General features: G+C 42.5%; 1 protein-coding gene across 2 annotated transcripts in view; it reads right to left on the reverse strand.

Annotated features, from left to right (window-relative positions):
• aopep (aminopeptidase O (putative)) overlaps positions 1-22723 on the reverse strand; it is a 78248-nt gene that overhangs the window by 2330 nt on the left and 53195 nt on the right. For both annotated transcript variants that reach the window (XM_073467250.1, XM_073467249.1), the window contains 3 exons: positions 12911-13027; positions 6612-6698; positions 6351-6499 (listed from right to left, as the gene is read on the reverse strand). In XM_073467250.1, coding sequence (XP_073323351.1) covers positions 6359-6499; positions 6612-6698; positions 12911-13027 — 345 coding nt within the window. In that variant the 3' untranslated portion in view covers positions 6351-6358. The remainder of the gene's footprint in view (positions 1-6350; positions 6500-6611; positions 6699-12910; positions 13028-22723) is intronic.

Below are 22723 nucleotides of genomic sequence, written 5' to 3' on the forward strand. Positions count from 1 at the left end.
TTTGTCTTTGAAGCTCATCTCGACTCGATTTGGTTACACTCTGTGATGCTTGAAACAAAATGTGTGGTGTAACCCAATTGAGAATTCCTGCGTTTCTAGTTATCAGTGGGTGTTTTACAGGATCGCAGCCTTTTGTTTCTCCTATCTAAGACAAAATGATAGAAGCTATTCTGATGTAAATCCACAGTAGAAACACTAAATTGTCTCAAGAAATTGAAACTAACATCCCAAAAATGATGGAAATCTCCAAAATCATTGCAAGATTCTCATCTTTGACGCCTCAGTCTTGTTTTCCTTCACAGTGTAGAAATGTGTTGTGTGAGAATCTGTCTGCTTTATGGATCTCTGTATCTCCACTTCCTCAGGCTGAGATTAGATCTGAAATCAATACACATCAGCCAGGGATGCACGGATGGCACTTTTCACTGCCAAAGTGATTTGAAGTTTAAAAACCTAGAGCACTTTAAGTGCTGAAGGGTTGATTTTGAGTGCTGATTTGCTTTGAGCACGGTCAACCTTTTTTCAATGAGTTACCCTGCTGTATCTAAACCGTTATGTTAAAGGGAAAGTTTGACATTTGGGAAATATGTTTTCTTGGCTTGAGAGTCAAGCACATAACATCCTGTTGAGCCACAACTTGTTTTTATACAAACAAAATGGAACATGTTTATTAATGAACTTAAGAAGTGCTTGTAGGCAGATTTTGTTATCTATGGGAAGAGCCAGGCCAGCTGTTTGCCCATTTTCAGTCTTTATGCTAAGCTAAGATAAGCTAACCAGCTGCTGTCAGTATCTAGAGCTAGACTGATAAATGAGCCAGGCCGATATATCAGATGGAACCAGCTTATAGCAAGTGTGTGTGTCTGCCAATAACTAACAGGAAATTGTATTATGGAAAAGCCAAATTTGGGATAATTTAGATTTGCTCAGGATTTTGGTCGCAGTAAAATCAAATTACAAGACTAAAAAAATTAAGTGATCATGATTGTTAAACAATGTACTAAACCATCATCAGTATATGGCTCAACTCTTAAAAAGACTCTCAGAAAAGAAAGCAAATGAGCATTTTTAGCACCCTCATAAGCATATACACAGTGTTTACCGGTATATTCAGGACTCTTATTTTGAAAGGTAAAAACAGACGGAGTCTGTCTGGTAATGCGCTGTAAATAACATGTGAGTGGAATAAAGAGCTTGCTGCTCTGGTTCAGTAAATGTGCAATCCATAACCTTGGCTAAAGTGTTTTACTTTCCCCAAGGAAAACAGATGCAACAGATCACAACATATCCTGCTGTCAACTCCAGTAAGGTCCTTGTCTCCGCTCCGTGTCTGTCTGGGCTCCTCTCCCGTGGTGAAACACACGGACAGCGGAGAGGAGAGGAGGAAGTGTAAGAAAGCCCGACTGTAAATGACGGCGTGACGCGGTAAAGCTCACATATTTTGAGTAAATAACAAAATATTCGGTTTCTTTCTTGAGGCGAGGGGTGTTCAGTTAGTTGCATTCTTCAATTACACCTCTAGATGCCACTAAATGCTATGCAACAGACCTTTTAAGAAATACGCCGTCTTTTTTTGGAAAGCTAAAATAGCGGTGGCATTCAAAGGTTGCAGTTCTTTGTATACTAACTGTAAGAACAGTATACTACGACAACATGTATGGAGCCCATACTGCACAGAGCCAATACGACTTTAAGACACAGCGAGTGCCTGCTGTAAGACAAGAAGGAAAAAGTGGAAAAACAAGACACAGATGATGATGAGGGTGATGATGGCCACTGCTCCCGGATTGATGAAATATCTGTCAGCAGCATTAGGCACGGTTTGGGTCTCCCCAGGCCTCATTAGTACTGGAACTACTGAGTCTCTCCAGAGGTTCTTGGCTCTCACCTTTGCTAGAACTACAGAGCATGCAACCGGCATCATCTACAGGATTATCTTTTTTACTACGTAACTGCACGGAGACAGAAGCAGAGGGTTGGAAGCAGAGGGCACGGGAGAAAGATGAAAGAACGAGAGACAAAGCAGGAGAGAGTAGCGCGGCGCTCATTAGCAATGTTGCACGGTGTTTTGAATTCGTGAGGAGGCTTGTGCGTTTAATTCTTCAGAGCGAGAGGGTCTCGGCGGAAAGTTTTACTGGAGGAGATGAGGTGTATTTAGACTGAGGTGACACCAAATTGAGGGAAAATGCAGGATGAAGATAAGGGGAGGAAAAAGAGTGAAGTGAGATAAGAGAAAGAAGGGGAAGGTGAAAGAGGACGAAGACTGAAATGTATAAACACACATTAGAGAATTGAAGTCGCACAAACACACACAGCCTCCACTGTAAGTAAAAAAAAAAAGAAAGAAAAACTTCAAAGAACATTTCGTCTCTCGCTTTTCTTTCACGCCGACTCATTCGCTTCCTTTGTTTGCTTGTCTGGTTCATGCTCTCCTCAGGTGCAGAACTTAGCCACTGTGAACAAAGAGGAAATCAATCACTGTTCACCAATCAGCTAAGCTCTGTGCCTGGCTGGAGAGAGGATACAATCCCTGTCTGTCAGGTCGACTGACGTGTACACACACACACACACACTCTTACACAAATGCACTCACATCAAGACCCCTCTGGGCTCCCTCATCAGCCTCAAACCCTCAAACACAATCACTCTTAGATAATCATGTCTTCTTTAGTTTGAAGTTTCTGGGGGGACGGATGAGCGTGTGTGTGTGTGTGTGTGTGTCTGTGTGTCTGTGTGTGTGTGTGTGAAGGAGGGGCTGTGGTTTCCATGGCAGCCGGCTGGGTCAGGGCTGTGTGGTAATCCCTGGCAATGTGATTTTATCATAAGTCACAAATCAGCACGCCAGGAACCCTCACAGCCCAGACATGAATGAACAAGATCTTCTTCTCTCTGTCTTTTTTTTTCTTTCCCCCCACCTTCTTCTAACTACATCCTCAAGTCCAGCGCTAACCTGCAGCACCCGTGAAATGAAAAGTCTCTAACTTTCTTTGTTCTTCATCCTTTAGCGCAGTCATGAAAGACAGGACCTGTAGATCCTGTCTCCCTCTCACACTGCTTTCCTTGGTTACCCCTCTCCTCCTCTCCCATTCGCCACGCTCGGCTAACCCGGCGATATGCCCCTCATTAAGCGGATCAAGAGGGATTCCAGAGGCATGTACCGGGGGAAGAAAAGAACGAGGGAGTGAGCGGGGAGGCAGGGATAAAAAAAAAAAAAAAAAAGACAGGGAGAGACCACCCTTCTCCTTTTAAAGGGTTGTGCTTTTTAGATTTAAAAACACAGAGCAGGGAGCGCGCCTTGACAGACATGTTGTTTTCAGTTAAAACCCTCTCAGCCCGCCTCAGCCTAATCCCACTGTACTATGGGTCCGTGTGTGAGGGTCTAAAAGGGTACGTGGAGGGCTGCTCTACTTAAGGGGGGAACACAAACTGAGCAGTAAAACATGAATCCGTCTCCCCACAGAGCGATATGAAAAAGCGGTGAAGAGGTTGGTTCATCCATCATTTTAATTGGAGAGAGATCTGGACCTGAGCTCAGTTGACCAGCATGATGCATTGATGTTTACAGAGGCTTGGTACTGTTCAGTCCAAAGGGAAGCAATAGTAAAAGTTAGGATATTAATCTCTAAATGCTTCTTTTCTTCTTCTATTCTTTTAGGTGTCTTTGCGGCCCCATTTCATTCCTCCTGTACTTGTAGTGAGGCTCCACAGGGAGATGTAGTGAGGGAGTGAAGGATGATGACAAAAGATCTGCGGGCACAGACAGATAGGCGCTATATACGTTCGTGCGTTTGTGTGTGTGTGTGTTTCAGAGAGATTTATCAGGACTGAGCCAGATGCCGAGCACTTGTCTAGAAAGCCTTTCACATCCTGTGCAAATGCATAAAGCTGTCCGCGTGTGTGTCTGAGCGTGCGTGTGTGTGTCTGAAGATAAAAGCCCGTCTTGTAGAGGCTCGGTCACGGCCTAAAAAAGGATTTAGAGCTGTAAGTCACTCAGGTTGATGGGGACAAGTGTTTAGCAGCACCTCTTGACGCAGTCCGTGTTGACCAAGGTCACAGACATCTTGTTTGACCTGATCTTCACCGAATTGGGGGCCACAAGATAATAACACAGCTGGCTGATTTCAGAAGCTAATTGGGACCTTGATCTTAAGTCTGAGGGTTAAGTCAACACTAACTGCTGTGTTGTAACTACGAACAGACGTTCCCTGGTGGAAGTATTGAAGAAATATTCCTCTGGCTCTTCTAATATTAGTCTTTCTGTATTTCTAACACTGCTCTGTTAAGACAACAGTGAATATGAAATGACTGACGTTAATTTTAAGCCAAATTTAAACATTGTTGCGTAATTATGTTCAAACAACTTCTTAAATTCGTGGATGGTAAGACACAGATGGCAAATTTCAAATCTATTTTCCCATTCAGTTTCTTTCTTGAGTGACAGATTTTACATCAACAAACAATTTTCTGAGAAAGTTATAATAACTGTGGTATTTTTTAAATGGGAGATTTCTGGATTTATGATTAAAGAGAGCATGGCTTGGTTGAAAAAGTGGCATCAATCAAAGTTTGTCAATATCAGAATCAGAATCATCATCAGGGAGAACCACACTTCACGTACTGAAAATTTTGACAACTGATTAGACACTATTTAGTAATTAAGCTGTTTTTCGAGCAAACATGCAGTCAGTTGCTTGTTTTAGCTTCTCAAATGAGAGAGAGAGATGTCCCAGTTTTTTACATCACTATAATTTAATATCTTTGGGTTTTGTGATTGTTGGTCAGTTGTCACATTGGTCAGTTTTACAAAATGTCTTGACATTTTTTAGATTTTAAATCGATTAATAGATCAAAAAATCAACAGCCACATAGGCTTAATGAATCACGTTTTAAAGGCTTTTATGAGTGTTAAACCCCGAAAGGCAGACAAGGCAATCCTGGAGAAAGATAGGTTCCCAGGTAGTCCAATACCGATGCTTTGGGTTACAATTTGGAGCCGAATACTGACCCAAAGCATCTGTATTTGACTACCTGGGAATGAGACTAAAAAATCAATCATCTATCTTTCTCCAGTATCCCCTTCCATACCTTTAAATAATAACAAAGGATGTTTCCTTCTTTAGTTTTGATTTCGTGTACTCGCCATGATTCCAGTTTGGGACCTTTAGCATACCTTTACCTTCACGATGACCCATCATTCATCACTCCCCACCTTTCCACCGGCTTCTCTTCACAATACTATAGCTGTAGCATTCAATCCATATCACACTACTGTATTGTTAAAGAGCTTTGAAGAATAGTTGGGTTACAACTGTGCAGTTGAATTGTTGAGCCAAGATCTGTTTAATTGCCTGCTCATTATTCAAAGGTTAGTGTCAGTAATAGCAGGACTGTTATGAAAAGATCAGCAGCTTCAAAGAGACCTGTCTTCACTCCCCTCTCTCCCTCTTCCTCCCTTTTCTTTCTGTCGGTCTGTCGAAACCATAAATTTCTCTCTTCCCTGCATTTAGTGTGAGACCAATAAACCCCTCACTGCTCTGAATCGTCAAAAATCTCAGTGGCTGACACACACACACAGTGTAAAAATCACCCCACATTGAGCAGAGACGTGTCCCGAGCCCCTCAGAAAACGCTCGCTGACCCGTTCTCTCCCTTTTTCTCTCTCCCCTTTCTCGTTTGTTTGAGGAACACATTCCCGAATTCCTTCTCTGACAAACACATCCTGATGGCGCTGCTGTGAAACCACGGAAAAGGCCCCATTCTGAGTCCACAAACACACACACACACTAAATGGGCTCAGGGAGGAATGTGAAGTATAGGTAGCCAAGTGACTCAAGTGCGTACTGTCTGCTGGTGCAGATGGAATCCGGATCAATTCAACACAAAGCTTTCTTGTACGGTCGCCAGTTCAGACTAAAAGGTCAGATGTGAGATAGGGATATCATCTGTGATTTGTAGAATTACTGAGGAGGAATAATAATATTGTTACATGATTAGATGACACAGAATATTTGAGAAATACTCTGAAATGTTTTGTCACACTGATGTGTTTTTGGTTCTTCTCCACCGGCCAGTTAAAAGATTTAAAACTAAACTGAAGCAGCTGAACACCTACACAAATCTATTTTTACATCTTTGATACAGCTTGTTAGCAGACCTGATGATGTCTTTTCTACCCATTTTCAGTGCCACTGAGAGCAGGTAAAATTATAACGAATTTTCCAAAGGTGTCAAAAAAACAAAAGTGGAAAAGAAGAGGATGAAAATGTTTTCTTTTGGTCCATTTTGCATCTGACACACAACATGGTCGGCACTAATTTTTCATTGATGAAAAACTAAGAAAGAGACTTCACCTCCATCGTCACAGCACCATCTCCTCCACCACTCTGCGTGCCGATTGGTCCATTTCCTCCTGGACCAATGAGAGGCAGCGACAGGCCAGAGCCTGCTGCTCAGGGTCCTCCTGAACCATCAGCTCCCCGTACAGATACACACCCATGGCCTGGAACACACACATACACACTCAATTAGATTATGTTTCCTTATAGTGTAAAGGCTTCTCTCTCAGATTGAATCAGAGTTTTGAAAAGTGTTTGAATCTTCATTGTATTTACTTGATCATGAACCAGAAAGTGTTCCACGTCTCCGTAAGCCTGACTGTACTCATGTTTGACCACCAGCTCACACCAGCGATGTCGCACCTGGAAGCCAAAACAGAGGAAAAAATACAATTACTATTAATGCAAAGAGAAACACAAATATGAATTCAGCTTGCTGCTAGACTTTTAGCAGCAATGGTAGCACAGTACTGTCAACATCGGCCAACACAGAACCAAGAAATCGAAGACAAGAGGATTAATGAATAAGGCATTAAAGCAAGGGATGGCAAGTTTTTTCAGAAGCATTTTTTGCTATTTGTAGAAAATGTCTTAACATCCCGACAGCAATTAATAAATATGTCTGTTGTTGTCGTTCTTCAGCCCCTAAAGCTGAAGAATGAGTTGCTGAGTGGCGACAGACTGTCGTTCAGCAGCTAACGTTAGCACGAAGCACACACAATGACAGTAGTGAGCCGTAAACAACGAGCCAGGTAGCCTTTTCAGACTGAGGTATGTCAGTGACAGCTATTTTGCTTGTGTTTATATGACTATGGCATTTAATAGAGTTGTTTATTTATGTTTTTATTAGACTAAAAAAAGCTATAAAAGCATCTTGAATGTAGCGGACTAGCTCCCCAATTTTATCAATTCAAACTAAAGCTATATAGAAAATTAAAATAATTGCACTTGCCTGTATTAGTCCTCTAATATGCCTCTATGTTACGTCTGAAGTTGTACAGGATGAACGTAAGTGTTTGTAATCTAAGTTTATTTTGTTCATCCAAAGCAGATTGATCTGAACACATTCAAGCCTTAGCAACTTATACATACCCTGGTTACAGTGCAGTTAGAGGGATGGATTAAATACAGGTCATACCACTAATAAAATAAATAATATCATCAATTATTTCTTCAAAAAGTTCCCCTTGTGGAAGACATTTTATTCCAGTGCACTCACGTTAATGTGATCAGATCTCCCTCAGCTGCAGTAACAAAAGACAAACAGCTCATCTGACAAGCCAAGAGACAGCTGCCCGTCTGACAATGAATAAATTCATCCAGAATCGGAGGATTAACAGACGTGAACTTTGTTTTAGAAAGCAGGCCATCTCGATCTAAAGTTCATGTTTAAAAGTTCTATTTAATTCTTCTGTCCATGTGTGTGTTCGGTGTGTGTGTGTGTGCGTGTGTGTGAGTGTGTTTTTACTGTATGTTTGCATGTGTGTGAGAGCTAATGCCTGGCCTTTCTCCCAGAGGATCAATAGGAGCTCTGTTGCCGAGGTTACAGGAGAGATCAGAGACTGGCTCTGTCCCCGCCTCAGCCATCATCCTTCATCATCTGCTACGAGCGTGCACGTGCGCCCGTGCACGTGCGCAGGCAGGCATGGGTACACGCAGTGCATGTGTATATGGATACGCTCTCGTGTAGGAGACAGACAGGAGGATGATAAAAGAGACAGAAGAGCGATAAAAAAGATCCAGATGAAAAATCTTTTAAAGCACTGTCACTTCTTTAAAGCCTGACAGTTTCACTTGGCTGCTTTTTTTGTGGGTATTTCAATCTCCTCTATAACTATCTCCACACACTCAGGATGATAAACTAGTCCTTTGGAGAGTACAGTGACCAAGCGTGGGTTTTTTTTGGTGATTGATTCTATTTCAACAGCTCAAGCTTTGGGCATTTTTACAGCGCTTGTACAGATATTCATTTTGAGGATGTGCACTAGAAAGGGGCCAAATGGATCTACCTGAGTTCTGCGCGAATGTGAGCACACTCTTAATAGGAGCTTTTGCTTTGATTGTAGCGCCGTCCTCCACCTGTTTATGCAGCATGAGAATGGAGACTGAGCGACGCTCCATTTACTAAATTTAAATCCTCACATTACTCCTGCAACCTACTAAATAAACATGAGTTTAAGTGGTCTCAGAGGGGCTTTCTAGTTCCTCTTCCAACAAAATATAAAATCTTCTTTTTCCCGTACATTCTCTGCTTCTGTTTTCTCTGCGAGGCTCCAAAAAAACCCAAACCGGGCATGACAAAAAGCAGAGGGGTATAAGGTAAGTGTAACATGCACAGGAATAAGGATATATGTGTGTCTGTATTCATAAGTGTGTGTACAGTATGTGTACCCTCTGGTGCCAGCCCTGCCCTTCTGGCCTGCGTAGCCCCAGCAGCTGTTCTCTGCACTGGGTTACATTCCTGGGGAGAGCCCTGGGGCAGAGCAGCTGCCTGGTGCACCTCTCCTTACCCTTTTTTTTTTAAACTCTGTTTCCTCTCGCTGGGCCCCTCTCTCTGACAGCACATGCAATAACACAGTGACATTCCTTCATTTATTACTGCACCCCTGCCCCTCCTTCACCCTTCACCACCACCGCCACATACATATAATGATGCTTCCACACATGTATAAAGGCTTACAAAATAAATCTTTGTCTTCCTCTTTCAACAGACAGAAGATATATCCTACTTCTCTCCACATCCCACTTGTGTATGCTGCTGAATACTGGACCAGGATCGGCTTCCAAACTATTCGTGATGTCACGAATAATGCTTATACTGCAGGCCAGACTCTTAAACTAAGATTTTCAGAAAAAAAAATGTAATGCAATGAATGTAAAAACAGCCTTCTATGTCAGACTCTGTACATAAATCATTCTGGACAGTGACACTCAACAATTCAACTGTAGGAACAAGAAGAAAAACACATTTTTAACTGGAGGGGGACATCTCAAAACAAGAATCTTAAAGATAGGACAGATGTTATAGTAGTCTGGACATGTCCACATACTGTATACCAGCAAGGGGACCCAAACACAGACTCATAAACTGTGAACAGCAATAGAAAAAATATGAGAACAGCTTGATCTTTTTGAGCTAAAGCTGTTTTTACTGTTTCTGTCTTTCATCTAGGGCTGCAACTAATAATTATTTTCATTATTGACTGATTTGCTAGTTGATTTTATGATTAAATTTGGTCTCTAAAATGTCAGAAAGCAGTGAGCCGGCCACTTCACACTGCTTATTTGGTCCAATTTACAATCAAGACAATAAAAGCGACAAAAGCGTCACAATTGAGGTGGCAATACAGAGTGTTTTATGTAGGGCTGTGTATCATTCAAAGAATTGGGATACCAGTACCAATACCGATACCTTGACTTCAATAACGGTTCCTGAATATTACATTACACATACAGTACACATGGTGAGCCCCATGTCTAGGTGTAACTCAAGACAACTCAGAATTGGTAGATCTTGGTACAACAAGCATGCTGCATATTGCAACTGCTTATTGGCTCACTGTCGCCAAGAGATGAACTCCTTAGGTACTGAAATTTGGTATCGAATGACAAGAGATTTTCCGATACTAACTCTACTTTCAACTTATATATCTGTGCTCCTTTGCTGCCAATTGCCAAATAATGGCAGTTATTTTGATCATGCATTAATCGGTTTGAGTAATTTCTTTAAGGAAAAAAAGTTAGATTCCTCTGATTCCAGCTTAATAAATGCGAATGCGGTTGATTTTGCTCCTCATTGACAGCAAACTGAATATCTTTGGGTTGTAGACAAAACAAGGCACTTGAGGACGTCAACTTTGACTTGGGGGAAACATTTTTTATTGATAATTGTTTGTTGCAGCCCTATCCATTACACAATCATTATTATTTGTTTAGTGGCATCTGTTAGAAATGAAAGGGGATCCCTTCCTCGGTGATGCCTCTCAAAGTTTTTCTATTTTTCCCATTGGAGATTTTTTAATTTGTGGTTTTTCTTGTTCACTTCAGAAGCCATTTTTGTTTCCAGTCTGTGAAGCCCACTGAGACTGTCACTGTGATGAAAGGCTACACAAATAAACTCGGGTTGACTATTTTCTCAGACACTCCTCGGTTTATTTATTCTGAATAACTCTTTTTCCTCTTTTTGTTTTCTTCACATGTGGAAGCAGACTTGATGTGGTCAAGTCAAGTCTCCGGTCACCGGAGGAGTAAACCTAACCTGGGCTGAAACAGACAATGTGTCCTGTGTGCTTGACCGGCAGATGGCCTTCGACACACACAAGCACGCATGTTCCTGCTCACAAAATTACACACATGCACGCACACACATACATGCACATGCACAAAGAGAGGCACACAGCATCTCACATCACATGAGGCTCATGGGAAAAGTCATGCTCTCTCTCTCATACATGCGAACACATGCTCCGGCTCACACACGTATTCATGGTCACTCACACCGTTCATAAAGCCGTACCGGCTGCACGCACACTTGTGGTCAGCCACATATTTCCTTTCAATACACACACACAGACTTGAGCTTGCACGCCAGTCTTCACTGCACCTTTTAACCCAGAGACTTCTTTATCACTTTCACTACACGGCGTACCACGTTAAACATCTCTGTGTTCAGCAACTGACAGGTGGTGAAAGTATATGTAATAGCATGCCATGCTTCTATCATCTGGTTAAGCTGTGGTAATTAGAAAGTACCCTATAAGATGGATTAATGAAATTGATTTAAACAGCAAATCAGGAAAGTCTGCCATTAACGTGGTATGAAATCATCATCAGCAGACTCGCAGCAGATTTTTACTCGATGCAAACTGATAATACAGTTCTATTTTTGGGTGAACAATCTGTCGTGTGTTTTGTCCTATCTGGATGCATCCTCGGTCTGCATATTGCTAACTGCTCTTCAGAAGCCATGAGAATCATTCCTCTAATCCAATATCCATCGACTCTGAAAAGCTCTCATTCTCTATGAGGTAAACAGCAAGGGGCTACAGAGGCATAATTGCGCTCGGCCTTGTATTTGTCATCAATCCTTCTGAAAAGGATGTAGAGTCCGACAAAGCTTTAGTGAGAAGAGACAGACAGGGAGAGAAAGAAAGAGAAAGAGAACAAATGGGCAAATTCATAAGGAGAGACGTAGGTGATTAACCTCTCCTGAATGAGATTACCAACATTAGGACAGGACCATTGCCTCCAGACAGGTGCGTGCAGGTGTGTGTATGTTTGCGAGAGAGAGAGTGTGTGTTTCCATGCATGACTATGTGCATAATGGCCCTGTGTATTTTTAGCGAAGGCTAAAAGTTTTTCCTGGAAATTGCAGATGAGAATCTGATTTCATCTGCCAGGAAGAGGCCTGAACATAAAGCTGGACCTGAGGCTCAACGTAAAGTGGCCTCGGCTTGTAACTGTGAGGTTAATATGTGAGTTAAAGGAGACCTATTGTGCTTTTTCAGTTTTTTTCCTTTCCTTCAGTGTGTTGTATATGTTCTTGCGCATGCAAAAGATCTTGAAAGTGAAAAAGCCCAGACTGCCTTGTCAGCAGTCCCAGTTTTAATTCTTCATGGTAGAAATTAAGCCAACTGGAAGCTGAAAACACAACAGAACCGACTGGAGACACGGCTCAGGCTTGTGTGAGCTGACCAATCAGAGCACACTGGGTATTCAAGAGGAGCTTAAAGCGACAGGAACTAAAACAGAGCATTTCAGATGGAGGGGGAACACCGTGCTGCAGCACTGGACAGTATGAGAAAAAGTTTTTTTGGAGCATTAAAGCATGTAAACCTATTCTAGTAGTAACCCAAAATAAAATGATGAACCTGAGAATGAGCATAATATGTCTGCTTTAAGTCACAGAAACAGAAAAATTAGGGGCAATATTTTTTTATCTGTGGGAACTTGTATATGCAGCCTGAGTTTGGAACGTAAATCATAAAAACTTCCTTTAAATGCAACTTTAGTCTGGATTCAATACAATAACCACTCAGCCAACATCTGAGCCCCATTATATACATTACTGCCCTAACAAAACAGCTCATATAATTAATAAGAACTTGTAAAGAACTAAATATGTATCAATTTTTTCTTTTCAAGACGAGCCATGTGTTAACGACGAAGGTTAGCGTGGACGGTTTACGGGCTGTGCCGCAGCTGTGTTTTCACACTCCTGTACTGAGAGGCGGCGCTGTACAGTAAGAACTCCTCAGTCGCCAACACACACAGCTGCAGAGCACAAACACGCACACACACGTACTCACAAACATCGTTAATAGTACCATTAAGGAACTTTGTGCAGTACTAAAACATGAAGCGAATACTTGTGGGATTTAGTCAGTAATGGTGGCTGTAAAGAAGAGAGATGCCATTACAGCAGAATTTACTACACATTACTAAGCGGTGCGCCTTGGGATGGAAAGGCAGAGGAAACCTTCTACTTTTTTGTAATTGGAGGAGATTATAGAGCTTGGGATGCAATCGCTCACTTGTTTGAGCATGTGTGTGCGTGTGTGTGTGTGTGGTCTTACCTCAGCGTCTTGACTCTGTAGGTCGTAGGTTCTCTGCAGAGCGCGCATGGTTGACACGCTCAGCTCCTCTTCCTCGAGCAGAAGCTCCAAAAGCATCACAAGCTGCTCCGATGTCACCTGAAGAGACAAAACAATTCATAAGATTAATAGAGCTCCCTTATAAAATCTGTTGAGACACATTATTGGACTTTATGAGCAGTAAAAGTCACGTCCTCCGTACACCAGAAGCTTCAAACCACTAAACTAGCAAAATTATAAACATATTGCCTGCTGTGAGTCTTCTCTCAGACATATTTAGATTTAATTTTCTGTTCGGTGCTAGGGAAGGCTTGATGGAAAAAAAAACCAACACACCAATATAAGTCAGGTAATTAATGCAGCCTTTCAAACAGAGGAAACGGTTGCATAATAAAACAGAGCTGAGATGGCAATTAAATAAATATGGTAAACCAAGTGAATCTTGTACAACTGGGAAATATTACAAAATAGGCAAAAGAGGACAGATGAAGGGAAAATATTAGAAATTCGAATCAAGGGCAGCGAGAGAAGTGAAACAAAGCAATGAAGTTGTCTTTTTTGATACTGTCTTATTAAAGAAATACAAAGAGAGCAGCAGTGGTAAGGGACACACACGGCGAAAAAAAAATACATCTTTTAGAACATTTATTCTTTGAAGGTTGTAAGAAGACGGGTATGAAATCCCTGATTGCAGCGATGTCGGAGCCTTAAAGAAAAGAAGCAAGGTTTTCGCTGTTACTTCTTCAGGGTGCATTACCGATTGTGTTATCCTGAAGTAAACCTAAAGGAAACAAGCTATTTTATTCTGGTGACTAACATCTTCAGGGACGGCGGGAACTCAGCGGTGAATTTTAGGTGATCATTCTGGGGATGGATGTGGGCAGCGATATGAGAGAGCGACTTCCTCCCCTGGAGAGAGCTGTGCCCAGCCTTGCCTTGCCTCTCTTGTGCATACACCCAGCACTCCCAGCCACACTTTCTCTCTAGTCCCAGTCTGGGACACAATTAATGGCTGCAGGCCCCGCAGAGACTGAAGTGAAAATAGGTATGAAGTGTGTGACTGAGTGTAGCGGAGCGCAAGAGAGGGAGCGAGGGGGGGGGGAAGAAAGCGAGAAAGCTCTACTGTTCAGGTAAACACATCCACTTAAGGGAAGAGTAAATAACTGCTGCTTTGAGTAATATATATTTAAAGGCTATCTTCAGTAAACAACCTCCTTAGTGCTGCTGGGAAATACCTGACCTAAAACCAGGAAGTATTTCAGCAAGTTGCTGTTGGAGCTGAGGGAATAACACCCAGACTCTAGCTGGCAAATGGTCAAATCAAACACACACTACACACACACACACGCATTGATGATCATCTAACTCCGTGGAAAATCTGATATCCAGTCTTTCCCTTCACCCTCTATCGACTCTCCCCTCTCTCCTCCCTCCATTTTGTGAGGGCTGAGTGTTTTCTGAAGTGGCGTCTCCATCTCTAAAGGGTCTCTTTGGGGCCCACCCATGATCCTTCTCGCTCTCCCACCCTTTGAAAAGTGAGGAGTCCACAGCGATAAAACACTGCTCTCTTCTCTCTCTCTCTCTCTCCCTCCCTCACACACACATCAATACACACATCCCTCCGCACCGACTGTGAGGTCCTGTTGTGCCTGTATGTACTTATGTTGCTATGGTGGTAATCGATATGTCTGCACCAGTGTCTCCAAAAACAAATTCCTCTTCAATGATGGTACATTACAAAGCAATTTATATCGTTGTTATTATCCTCACACACACACACACACACACACACACACACACACACACACACACACACACACCACAGACACACACGCACACACACACGCACACAAACTGTACTCATTCACAGACAGAAACAGGATTTTCTGCCTCATCACTTGTAGCATCTCCATGGTGAAGTCAACAGCAACTGTAAACCATTTACCTCTCATACTCCCTACTCACAAGTTATACATGTATTTCATTTAGGTGTTTCTGTTTCACCGGGGAATTTTAGCGACAATCTGGACATTTTGCAGCCTTTTTTGAAGAAACCATAGCAGAAATTTTAAGCCAAAATATTGTGCTGTGGCTGGGATTGTACCTCAGTTGTACACAGATTTATGTAATGTATGTAATGTAATGTAAATATCTCCGATTAGAAAAATCTTTCCTACCCAAGGTTCAGTGTTATATTCCTGAAATGTTCGATAACTGCTTTAAGGTTCAGCTTTGAGGAAAATCTATTTGATGACTAAACATCTGTTACAAGGTAGCTTGGATACAGTTGTGGTGTGTGTGTGTGTGTGTGTGTGTGTGTGTGTGTGTTTGCGTTTTTGTATGTGTGTTTGTGTGGGTGAGATAGAGGGAGAGGGAGAGAGCAATTAAAGGGGAAAAGGTGAACTCCAAGGCTGAGTACCCCCTTATTAACGGGTAGAGCCTGAAGAATCACATAGACACTTACAAACAGCCTACACACACACACACAGCCCCGTGTCATGACCAGGTCATGGGTAACTCTAACAATAGCCCTTAATAGTACAGTGCTGAAAGCACTTTACCACTGAAGGGGGAAATGTATCCCTCTCTATCTCAACGATTCATGTGAAAAGATTTCCTCACACACACCCACACACACGCAGACACACACACGCAACGTAGAGTTTGGCCACATGAAAGAGGCATTTCATTCCCATACTGTCCGTCAAAGCTGAGGAATGCTAATGGTGAAAAAGACAGAATACACAGTCTCTCTTTCTCTCCCTCTCTCTCACACACACTCACTCACACACACATACACACACACACACACACACACACACACACAGATGGCCTGTAATCTCAGTCATATGGACATATGGACATTATATAGAAAACAAAACACACACTGCCCTTCCGTACAAACCACTGACACGGGTCGGTTGCACCCGCTCTATATTGAGTCAAGCCTTGCAAGGACCTCTGGGAAATATGCCGCTGAAATGTCCCCTTCACACACTGACCTCTAATTTCTACAGAACAATGACGCCCCCCACCCACCCACCCACACACCAACATGCATACACATGCACAAATATAGACAGTTTGCAACAGTGACTGACAGCTCAATGAGACAAACAGCTATAGTAAACACAGGATATGATGTCCACTGCAAACTATAAATATGTTCAAATGCACATATAGCTGAGTGTGTGTGTGTGCCTGTGTGTGTGTGTGAGTGTGTGTGTTCGGTGCTGTGTATTCACATGGGAGTTAGAGAAAATAAGTGCTGGACAGTAATGGAGAGAACGAGTCAAAAGGAAGAAGCAGCTACATTTTTCTACGAGTGTGTGTGTGTGTGTGTGTGTGTGTGTGTGTCAGTGCATATGTGTGGGTGTATGGGACTCAGCAACATTAGTCATGCTACTGCTGCTGCATAACATGCTCGTACCGCACAAATTGAATCGAAGCTCTTTAGCCTTTTGTACAGAATGTGTACGCACACACACACTGAGCATCAATGGAGGCTTTATTGTAATATTTCTACCCGGAACGCTGATCGAGCTGCGGTGAAGGATGAGTTAAGAGTTGCAAATAAATTGTTTCTGACACATCTGTGAGTCTGCGTTGACTCCACTGAACTCCCTTCTGTGAGATAGTGTAAAAAAAAATGAAAAAGGGTTAGGGTTAGGGTTAAAAACTGTAAATCTTGAATCATTTTATTTCCCTTTCCAATAATGCATCAATTGTTTGGCATTTCCATGGCAACATCATTTAGTACCACTCTGTACGGTACATAGGAGAGTGAGCCTGTGTCCTTTTTCAGGAGCCTTGATCCAAAATATTCTCCATCTATTCTTATTCTACATTCTGCACATCCTCTTTGCTAAAGAGAGTGATGGTCTCTACTCGTTTTAGTCTCTTGCCACGCTAAGAGGTCACTCACCATTTACCATCACATCGCTACAAGAGGGAACCTCGGATAACCTCTGCTAACTGAATCATCACTCTCCCACGTTTCTGCTTCCAGAAAAATAAACCGCTCATCTTTTTTTATTGCCATTTCTTGGTCTTTTCTAGCACTTTTCTCACCGGGCTATTGGTACGGCTCGAACCCTCAAACTCCTTTGGGGTGCCCATTATAAGTTACTGGTCACAAGAAATAAGAAACGGAAATGTGGAAAAGAGGAAAAGACAGAGAAAGAGAGAAAAAAGAGAAATGGCACCATAGGGAGTGTGTAAAAAAAGGCCAATGATTGACCATAAAATCTATATAATGATTCCAAAGAACATAAGGGAACCTCTTTCTATGCCCTTGGCACCATAGAAAGGAATACAGAGGTGTTGCTAATGCTTTCTTAACCTCCCTTACCTCCCCTCTCTTCCCTCTCTCACTCCCTACCTCCGTACCACTGGGGAGAGTGTGCTGCTTGTTCAGTCACACTGTATTATGGCGGTTGGAGACATTGAATAACTGTGACATTATAAAACCAAACTGTGAGAGACCATTGAATCGTGTGTGTGCATGTGTGTGTGTGTGTGTGATGCCATTCAGCCGCTCGGTTGCCTTTTATTTCTGTCTGACCGCAGGCTCGTAAAAACACATTCTGGCACCAGCAGCTAAAGGCCTCAGCCCACGCCTCAGGTACTAAGGTTTCACTCATTCTTCCCCTCAAATCCCTCCCTTTTTCTCTCCGCCTATGTCTCCACGACTGTCTGCTCCCCGTCTCCATACCAACTCCTTTTCACTGGACCAATGTGCGTGTCTGGCTCCTCCAATTATAAGCCCCTCCTTGCATCCTTTATCTTCCTCCATCCGTCTTTATTTTACACTTGATTTAAGGGCCCGCACATTCATCTGCTCAAACTGCAGCGGCAGGCTCGGGACTTGAGCAGAAACAGTACACCAAGCAGCTGTTAAGATTCTCTCAAAAGCCATGACAGCGTAGATAGCATCACAAATACTTACGCTTTTAATTAGCCTGTAACTGCTCTATACAGCTGCACAGAATTAAAATGCGCAACAAAAAAAACCAGGGCAGATGGTCAGGAATAAAATGGCGAGCAAAGAGGCAAAAAAATTTAAAACCAAATGATGTAAAGAAACTGCTAGTACCTCGGGAATATTTATGTCGGCAAGTGGTCATTCAGCTCTCTGAAATCCCCGCAGCCTCTCTACCACTTGCATTTACTGTGTATACCTACTTCTCAAATATTCACTATTGAGCTTTTTTAAAATTTAGTTTTCATCAACAGTACTATATATACATTTCCTTCCGTCTTTTTCAGTTATAAATAGCATTTTTACACATTATATTCAAGTATTAAGCAAATAAAACATAGAAAACAACATACGTTACCACTCCAAAATACACTGGGGGTGTAAATAACGTCTTTTCAAATCAGTTTGGGATCTCAGGGCTTCTGTAGACTTGGATTACGTCTGACGAGCTGTATGGAGCTATTTTTTTACATTTTAAACACATCCCCAGCTACTTCATTGTTTAGGAGAATGCCGTTTTGCTGTGAAGCTCTCTATGGACCTGTCCTTTAAAGAGTACTGCTCCATTTGATAAAGGTCCCAAACATTTTGAATCCATGTTGTATGTGAGAGGGTCTGGTTTTAGCCATCTAATGGTTATACACTTCAAGATATTTAAAAGGTATTTCTTTGCCCTCCCATTATTAAGCATTTCTAAGGAATGAATGAAGTCAAACTGCAACAACATCTGAATCAGTGCAGCAGACTGAGTCTTACTGCCTTTCTCAGGAAGAAACACATGACTTTATGTAATTAACACATTCATGGTCACATGTTAGCAGGAAGCCCCTTCAATGCAGTAGTGGGCGCCTCTGCTCGCAGAAGCATGTGTGGGAGACTTTAGTAAAAAGACACAGCAGTAATGAGAGGACCCTATAAATATAAAACCTATAAATATGATAGGTAGCTAAATGAAAATAAATTCAAACACTGTGGGAATATGATACTGCAATCTTGTGGCTTCACAAGGTCTAAAAAGACATTATAAAAAGACCTGCTGACATCATAGGTGTGTAAACCAATTTCGGGTAATGGGTTGGAGCAAACACGCACACACAAATACACGCACAGGAGATGCTGAAAGGTTATCTGAGTCACATGTTACCCTTTCAACTGGTGAAATGGAGCTGTCTTCTGTGCTATCATCCCCTCGAATGATGTCATAGCTGCTGCTGCTGCTGCTGCTGCTGCTGCAGCACGGTGATGATCTCACAGATAGTGCCGGTCACAGACTGATGACCTCGTTGATGACCTACAGCTACGACTGTCAATCTAAAATCTAATCATTAACAGCATTCATTCTTTGTTTTTTCTGCCTTAATCAACAACCACAACATCTACAGAGAGCGTGGTGAGGGTGTATATTGGCGTGTTTGTGTGTGGATCTGGCTCTTGCAATCAGCCTTGAACCTAATCAGGAAGCGAAACATATATGAGGCTTTCTGCGGAGACACAGTGCGACGAGAGAAAACGAACGAATGGAGATAGAGGCAAAAGCTTTTGAAGTTTTTGACCTTGCAATCACAATGACTGTCGGGATCAATTGCCTCATCAATGTTTCTTCTGACGCGAGTACATGCGCTGACAACAGGCAGAGAGTCAGGGATGTTCCCCAGCATGAGTGTGAGCATAATGGGAGACAAACATGCACAGCACGTACATTACTTTGCCAATCAACAGAGACCATTTTGGAAAACAAACATGTGTATGTGGCTCATTTATGCCGGATACATTCTCACAATATTTAACCCAGTCTGCGCCAATGCATGCTTGTGTGAATGCATGTGTTTTTGGTATCTGGTATCAACAGGCACAAACAGTTAAGAATTTGTTGTGGACAGCATTTCAATAAGTTTATAAAGTTTATACCAACAACTCCCAAAAGTGAGCAATGTCTGAAGGGAATTTGGGGAGTTTCTCCAAAAATACCCCATTTGACATGTTTGTCATTAATAAAATGCTCTCCTCTTTCATAAACTTACTGTAAATGGTGAAATCTGTCAAAACAGTGTTCAAAGAGCTCCTAAACTGCTACAGCGATGCCGCAACAAACAACACTTTTTACTAGGAAAGAAACAACTTGTGTTGTCGTAAATGTATTGCATTTAATGGCGAATTTGAGTTGAATTTGACTGTGTGTTTGATCAGCTGCTGGTTGTTAGCACGGGTAGCCCCTAGTAGCCGCCCCCCCTCCAATCTTCCTTCCTGGCCTTCAAGTTCACAGTCTCAGGCCAATCAGAAAGCAGCGTGAGGTCACAGCAGGGTTGCCGAGTCAGGGGTTAAGCTGAAAAAGCACACACAGTGGGCCCGCCAGTGGGGAATGACTACTTTCTCTGAGGCGGAATCAACCAGGCACACAAACACACACGAAAAAAACACACCTACACAAAGAGTGCGTGCAAGCATGTGTGCGTGCACTTGCAGCGGGCATGAGGCATGTCTTTTCGGCTCGTGGGACAGCTTTTCTTTAACATCTCAACAGTTTCTTTGTGCAGACACAGAAGGTGGGGCAGTTTGTTATGTAAAATTCTATGTTTCTGCAATTTGGCATTGATCATGAAGGCAATTAACATGTTTTCTCTCCTACTCATCACCGCTCTGACTCATTCACACATACACACACCTCCAAAACAGGGGAAGTTTAATTAATCTCTGGCACTCTATGCTTTGACGCAAGCCGCAGATCTAGCTGTCTCCAGTGGATGCCTCCCTCGCCTCCCTCTTACTGTTCCTCCTCCTCCTCCTACAACCCGTTGTTCCAGTCCCAATGGAGACACAAACAACTCCTCAAACACATGCACATTTCAGATAGGCCTCTTTTTATATCTCTTCAGCCATTTAATCACAGTTTGGAAAGCACAGTTCCCCTGGAGGACAGTACTTGTCACTTCTTCTGCTGTTGTTCTGGGGAGGTCGAGGCAGGCATGGGCTGCCTCTCATCATGTGTTTCTCACCTGCCACCTTCACCGGAAGGACAATCCCCATCCAACTACCTCCCTGCAGGTGCCCTAACCAACCAGTGGGAGTCACTACCGGGGATTGAACAAACGTCTCAGCGGTGGCGGGCGAGTGCTTTGCCCCCTGCACCACCCGTATGCTTTAAAAAGAGAGAGGCCTTTGAAAAAGAACTGGAACAAAAGGACTGTTGTTTATGTGAGAGAGAAAAAAAATCTGTTGCATTTGTACTACAGTGACACATCCAAACAGCTGGACGTCAGCTCAGACAAAGAGGGAGGTGAAGAGAAAGAGATGGTGGAGAGAAGAGGCACACAGGATTTTTTCTGTTGAACCACACACAGGCAGACAGATACACTCCTCTGAAATTCTTTTATCAACAAATTCAATGAAAAAAGAATCCAGCAATGAATTAATGTTACTAACAAGTATTGTCTGTGTAGCCAAAGCATGATATTACTTATAAATCTGTGCTTTAAACTGCACTATATTGAGAGACTAATGCATTTTTGGTTTTGGTCTTTTCATGGGATATCGCTGTGGTTATGCTCTGTTTAGGCTGAGGCGCAAAAAATAACTGGTTATGGTTAGGGAAACATCATGGTTTGGCTTAAAATTGCTGTATTGGTCACCACGAACACAACTGGAGATGGCCCAATATCCCGTGAAAAATATCAGTTTTGGATGAAAATGCCCATAAAAGCCAACAAAACACGACTGGAAATTGTTCACTTTAAAAATATCCCACTGTGTGACCCTTACAAAATTTGAAACACTGTGGTCCCTCCTAAAAAAATATCCAGGAGATTTACACTTAAAAATGCTGAAACGTCCTGTTTGCCTCATGACCTGCAACTCCACCACCACCTCCCGATGTGAAAGTCAGGTAATGAACATGTCATGTGAACATTCTTTTCAGTCAAAATCCATGCATTATTCCCTGAGAAATTAATTGATGTGGAGGGTTTCAGTTTTGTGTGATATAATCTGTATCCTGCTTTCATGGTTTTCCTGCCACCATTCAGTGTGAATATACTAAATCCAAAATCATCACCATATCTGGAATCACTTAAACTTTGATGCTCAACAATAACACGGTACATTCAGTTATCTCACAGATATCTGCCACTCCCCTGAACACATAAGGCACGGAAGTATAAAATGTGACTAAGGCTGAAAATAGCAGAGCACCCTGCTTTAATTTCCTCATGTCATTTGTTCTGGCCTGATTCTGAGAGGGTGAGAGCAGCCTCGGGGTCGTGGTTAAATATTATCCCTCAGGTGGGGGTGGGGCAACAGTGGCTACCAGTTTCCTTTAAGGAGTTGTGGATAAATATTATCAGTGGTGTGTGCTGCTCTTGATTACAAGAATTCCTCAGGCTAATAGGGCACAGACAGACACGCATGTCAAAAAAAAGAACATCTGTAAGCTCATGCAATTTAATGTGGGCAATTCCACCGTGCCATTTGGTCGCGGTTAGGTTTCTGAATGTCGGGACAAAAGCACACACTCACACAGGCAGCTAGGATTCGTCTGTTGAAGCCGGGCTTAGCTTGATGAAAACAATAATGGGGGTAAAACACAAACATGCACCGGTGATGACCTCCAGTGTGGCGCGATAGCATCTACGGCTGCTGAAAGATACACTGAGAACAAGAGGAAGAGAGCCAGAGATGGGATGAGCCTTGCAGACAAGAGTCGAACACGGAGAGGGAGTGGCAGCGAGGGACAAGAAGGGAAGAGGAGAGGCTGATATAGCCAGAGACATCAAACAGAAAGGTCATGTTCAGGAGGAGACTGGAGCATCTGGTTATTTTTT

This window comes from Pagrus major, chromosome 5, assembly GCF_040436345.1.
Source record: "Pagrus major chromosome 5, Pma_NU_1.0".
NCBI classification, from domain to species: Eukaryota; Metazoa; Chordata; class Actinopteri; order Spariformes; family Sparidae; genus Pagrus; species Pagrus major.